At 48.1% G+C, this 5,993-nt stretch overlaps 1 protein-coding gene across 1 annotated transcript in view; it reads right to left on the bottom strand.

Moving 5' to 3' along the window:
* LOC102382089 (endothelin receptor type B-like) overlaps positions 1–5,993 on the bottom strand; it is a 29,019-nt gene that overhangs the window by 2,834 nt on the left and 20,192 nt on the right. Inside the window, exons 4-7 of the mRNA XM_025213855.1 lie at positions 5,138–5,342; positions 4,219–4,368; positions 1,392–1,525; positions 1–98 (exon numbers count right to left, since the gene is read on the bottom strand). Of these exons, the coding sequence (XP_025069640.1) occupies positions 1–98; positions 1,392–1,525; positions 4,219–4,368; positions 5,138–5,342 (587 nt within the window). The remainder of the gene's footprint in view (positions 99–1,391; positions 1,526–4,218; positions 4,369–5,137; positions 5,343–5,993) is intronic.

Below are 5,993 nucleotides of genomic sequence, written 5' to 3'. Positions count from 1 at the left end.
TCTTGAAGTTCCCGCTGACAAAATAGAGAGCCACAGGATTGATGCAGGAGTTCAGAGAGGCCATGTTGATGCCAAAGTAATCCATGACCAGGAGGAAACTGGGAGGAGAGAGGAGAGGATAGACGATTTGGTAGAAGATTTTTAAGCACAAAATAAGAGGTTTCCACAGTGCACCAACCCACTGTTCTGTCTGGCTCCTAGCAGACATTATATTTAAGATGTGATTAACCAATTAATAGCATTTTCCTTAATAACCTGGACACATGTTCATGTAATTAATGGCATTATAATGTGGGAAATAAGCCACAAACTATTTCACAAAATATGTGTAATAATTTTGTGGCTAATTTCCATCATGCCTTAAATTGAACATGTGACAGATTCCCTGCCATGCAGCCTGATGCCAGCTGCATGATGGGGCTCTTGGACTGGCCCTAGTGCAGTCCTGAGGCTAGGACCCACAATCAGCTGACTGTTGGTAAGTCCCAGCCCCAGGACTGCACTAGAGTAAGTTCAAGACTCCAGTGCAGTCCTGGGGCTGGGACTGCCAAACAGCTGATGGTTGGTCCCAGCTCCAGGACCACACTGGTTGCTGGGCACCTGGTTTTCTACTTGTTGGTGCAGGGGGAGTGTAGAATAATGGCTCCTTGCACTGGCAGGTAGTAACAGTGCAACTGAGATCTGATCCTTGATCCCAACATCATGTGTGCCCTGGTTCAGCCCAGTACCGGGATCTTTACCTTTGCAATCACAAGCCAAGGTGGGGGACTTTGACTAAGGTGCTCCAGTGCTCCTTTACTTGTATCATTTGAGCATATATTGACAACCTTTACAGAAGCAGGACATTGGCTGTCACAGTTCCCCTGCTTTCCCTGTGCCAGGTTATGATGTTATATCTGTGTTGTGTCAGGGTTGATAGTAGTTTTATGTAGAGCTTAGATAATTAATTCTATAAGATTGTATGGATAGGGATGATCCTGCCTTGGACAAAGGGTAGGATTAGATGACCTCTGGAGGTCCCTTCCAGCCAGTGCCATGGCAAGGAAGTGTCGCCCAGAGCAAAGTCCGCAGTGGCAGCCTACCCTCATCCCGCACACAGATCCAGGGGGCACCCAACCCCCCCACGCTTGCCTGGGAGTGCACGCAGTGGCGGGAGCCACCCTACCTCCATCCCCATGTCCCCCCAGATGAGCCAGTTATGGCTCCATCCCACACCCCACCTCCACCCCAGCTGGGCAGCACCTATTGGCGCCCCTTAACTTTGGTGCCCGGGGCAGTCACCCCACTCACCCCCCCGCCTTTCTATGGCACTGCTTCCAGCCCTACTTCTCTGTGATCACAAGTTTTAAGTGCAGTACAGTAGCAAAGGTCACTTTTTTGGTAGCCCCTACCTCAGCAGCTCACATCGGTTGGGGTCTGTCTGATCATAGATAGTCTTCTTTAGGATCCTGCTGAGGTGGAGAGGCAGCCAGCAGAGGGCGAAGATCACCACTAGGCAGAACACCGTCTTAGCGACCTCCCGGCGCTAAAACGCATGAGTGAGGACATGCTGGTCAGTGCATGCTGAGAGTGAGCGTGAACTAGAGGAGCAAGAGGGCACCCACTAGTGCACTCCTTTCAAATCCCCAGGTGCCCCCTGTAGCACCAGCATGTTCTCAAAATGGTAGCAATCATTGCACAATGCTAATAAGGGCTCATGGCTCCTTTGGATGGCTATGTGATCCCTTTTGATCCTGTTACACTGAAGCTTATATTATTGGACACTCAGAGAAACCCTGAGTGATGTGGGAGGGAGAGCACAGTACAAGCAGGACAAAACATTGGTGGCTAGGAATACCCTATGTGCATCCCAAGTGAGTGACATTGGGTGAATGCACGCTCAAAAGCCCTGCAAGCACACACCATCAATGGAAAGCTTTCCACTGGCTTCAGTCAAGCCAATGGTGAGCTTGATTGACCACATGGGTGGGGGGAAAGATCTGTGGCAGCATCCACCGTAGTCTCCCTTAACCCCCTAGACAAGGGCTGTCCAAGCGGTGGCCAATGGACTGCATGTGGCCTGCAAGGGGTTAAATTGTGGTCCGTGCAGCTGCAGGAGCCTCTGCATTGGCAGGGGTCTGAAATTCAGGGAGCAAATGCCACCACCATTTCCCCCTCCTCCTGCCCAAGACTCCTTTTTCTGCAACCAAATTTGGGGTCTTCAGTCAACACTGCTGGCTCAAGTCACTGGCTAATGCAGTGGCTCCAGCAGCTGCTGCTCTTCAAGCAAAGGTGAGTCATCTAGCCGGTGAGAAGCCCTATGGGCTGAATCCAGGCCACAGAACCAAGGAAGTTGGACAGCACTGCTCTACACATGTCCAAAAATAAGGGAATTTACAAGAATGAGAAAATAAGTATTGGAGCTGAGCATCAGAGCTAACCACTGTCCTGGTGCAGCAAGCTCGAGTCCAATATTCCTCCCAGTCAATGGAAAGCTACTCGGAGGTCTGAACACACAAGGGCCAGCCATTGCAACCAATGAAACAGTGACATCTTCTTTGCATCCTTTTTCTGCTGTAATAATGAATCATGTATTTAACCAGCAGGCAATCAAGAACATTTAGAGACCACTGTGCTTTAGAGTCCCTTGGCTTCCCATATACAGTCAGACTGAGACAGAATAATGTTGCACTGTTACTCTTGCATGCAGATATTTTTAACTATTGCCTGGGTAACCCTCAAATGTATCAGTGGAATGAGCAATCACAGACCCTAGTAATGGGGAGACAGAGACCCAGTCATACCTGGGGATGGGTTCTATACCCAGGTATCCCTTTTCGTCCTGTGTTGTAGGAGGGGGAAGTTTATGACAACTTTACTGTTTGCAGTAGGGGAGGCACTCTACAGATTGATTCATTTGCTCTTCCCTTGAGGCTATCTGTGATCTTTGCTTCCCTTCAAATACAGTAAAGCATTTTCTTGTGGATGCTCAATTTGTGCTTTTCAAGTACACATGATATTAGTAAATCAGAACAGAATTTTGCTTGTTTTTTTGTCTTCTGTCATATGTGATAGCTACCAACTCAGGATAGTGGTAGGGAAAAAAACTGAAGATAACTGTGTAGTAATACCAGACATGCCTGGATAGATGGGGACAAGGCCAGGACCAAGTGGACTTATAAAGAGGCATAGGTATCAACTGGCCTGATAGAGAAGCGTCAGAGGAAACAAAGTAGAGGAGCAGTACTGAGAGCTGACACAGCAGAATGAGGACAGCAATTCAGTGGAAACAAGTCTCCACCATCAGTGACATTGCAAACAGGAAAGAGGACTAGTTTGAAAAGCAGTGGGCTTGAAGGACTGTGAGACCTAGCCAGGGGCGGATGTTGAAAGCCATGTCCCTGCACTGAGCTATGCATCTTTAACTCTAGCATTCAGAGAATGCCAGTAAAAAAGAAACAGCATTATATGTTGAAAGGAAAGATGTAGCAACCCGCATGGAACCTGAAAGAAGGTATAGGTTGCAGGAAGGGATAGTTGGAATAGGCACCGGAGAGCACCTCTCTGTGTGTACTTGGCTGGAACACTAGCAGCACTTGAAGCATCTCTCTGTATAGTGCTGTTAATAAAGAACTAGTTTAGTTTAAGAAACACAGTGCCTTTTATATAATAATGTGCGAGTTGCCCAGCCTGCAGCACATTAAAGAGAGCTACCGCCTATGAAGTTCTAAAAGTCACCAGTGGTCTGACTTATCCCTGTCAAAAGTGTCATTAAAATGAGCCTGATTCTCCTCTTCTTTCACTGGTGTAAATCATACTTACAGCAGTGTAAACTTCAATGTAAATGAGACCAGAGACAGGCCTGTGTTTACAAAATCCTAGTCTGAGCCTAAGGCACTTTAAAGAGCTTTGCTCCACCTGCCTGTCCTTGTATATACTTCAAAGTATTTACCTGGAGATGAAAGGTTAAGTGTTGAAAATGACAAAATGTGGAACTATGAGGAAAGTTATGACCATGTAACCATTGTTGATCCAGGCAAACTCAGTGAGCTCTGAGATGTATACAGGTAGTGGCCACAGGTCTTAGTGTAAATTTGCATAGCTCCATTGTCTTCTACTTCATTGACTTGGGTGGAATGAAGTAACTTTGTACTCATTAATACTGGGGCCAGTATGTGTCTATATTCTTTCTGCAGCTTACTTGGCAGATGGCTTGGTTCCCTTTCCTGGTTTCCTTACCCGTTTCATGTGGTCATTGAGGGCAATTCTCATGCCATTTCTCTTGCTCAGCATCTCACAGGACATGAGAGTGTAGAAGACACCAGTGCATGCCAGAGGCAGGCAGAAATAGAAGCCAAAAAGCCACCAGTCCTTCACATCTCGGTAGAACTGCATGCAAAACAGAAGGGTCATGAGGAATGACGGAAATAATCAGACTGGATCCCAGGGTCCAACTAGTCCTGTCTCTTGCCTCTGACAGTGGCCAAATCAAACCCTTCCAAGGAAGGGCAGACATGAGTGGTGCAAGTCTTACATTCATCTCAGCCCATGTGAAATCACTGAACACTGGCTTGGGAGGTTTGGCTTAGAGGTGAGCATAAATCCAAACAGATCAGAGCCTGAGCAAATGTGGCTGTGGATCTAGATGACAAGTCCTGATTTAGCTCCTGTCTCTCCAACAGGCTGAACCAAAGCTCTGGTCCACCTGCCAACCAGTTAATAGTAGGGCACCAGGGCATGTCTATGCGAGATGCTATGTTGCTATAGCAATGAGCTATGGTGATATAGCTCATCATTACAGTGACAATGTTGGTGGGCACTAACCATGGTGCCGCCACCATTGCTCAGTAGCAACAAGATACTGCACAGGAAGGTAAAAAATGACCCATGTGCCACTGGGACTGCACAGTACTGGCAGGTACTGCACAGTCAGAAGCACATGTAGACATGCCCGCTGTGACCCAAATGGGCATGTGAGCCAAATCCCAGACCTTTCCAAACTTTGCCCAATCCTGTTATCCCCTGCCTTGTTCTGAGGACCAGGAGAAGCTGGATACCATCCACTTCTGCAGCCATGCATGGGATGAAAACTTAGATGTGCCTGGGCCCCCACCCGATCACATCCCCCTGCAGGCAGAGGAGGGAGTGGTATACGCACCATCATGAAGCTGGACTTCTGTTCAGAGGACAGCATGCAGACCCAGAGAATCTGCTCACGGTAGTTCAGCTCCACCATGTCAAAGGCAATGGCTTCAGGGACAGCCAGGACAATAGCCACAACCCAGATCAGCATCACCTCAACTGCCTTCCACAAGGGGATTCCTATCCCTTGGATTCGACTCCAAGAGGCCACCGCTCTGTACCTGCCAAAGAGACATGAATGCAAAGGGAAGTTGTTCCCTTCCCTTCACACTCTGTACCTCACCTGCAGCAGCATCAGGAGAACAGATGATGGTGTCGCCGTGGATGTAGTCTTTCTAGACTTTAAGAAGGCCTTTGACACTGTCTCTTACCCCATCCTCATTAATAAATTAAGCGACTGTGGCATTGATGCCTACACAGTTGGATGGGCAAAAATTGGCTGATGGGGTGCACCCAGAGAGTAGTAGTGGATGGGTTGTACTCAACCTGGTGAGATGTGAGCACTGGGGCACCCCAGGGCTTGGTCTTTGGGCCCACACTGTTTAACATCTTCATCAGCGACTTGGATGAGGGGGTGGAAAGCACACTGTCCAGGTTTGCTGATGACACTAAGATGTGGGACGAGGTGGACACACTTGAAGGGAGAGAGAGGCAAATAGATTTAGACAGACTACAAAAGTGGGCAGATGAGAATAGGATGGGGTTCAACATAGACAAATGCAGGGTGCTGCACCTTGGGAGAAGGAATCCACAGCACACATACAGGCTGGGGAGTTCCCTTCTTGAAAGCACAGAGGCGGAATGGGATCTTGGAGTCATTATTGACTCCAAGATGAACATGAGCTGCCAATGCCAGACCGCAGCCAGCAAGG

The sequence above is a fragment of the Alligator sinensis genome, unplaced genomic scaffold, assembly GCF_000455745.1.
Source record: "Alligator sinensis unplaced genomic scaffold, ASM45574v1 scaffold27_1, whole genome shotgun sequence".
NCBI lineage: Eukaryota > Metazoa > Chordata > Crocodylia > Alligatoridae > Alligator > Alligator sinensis.
Note: the sequence above shows the minus strand (reverse complement) of the source record. Positions and strands in the feature narration are given on the sequence as shown.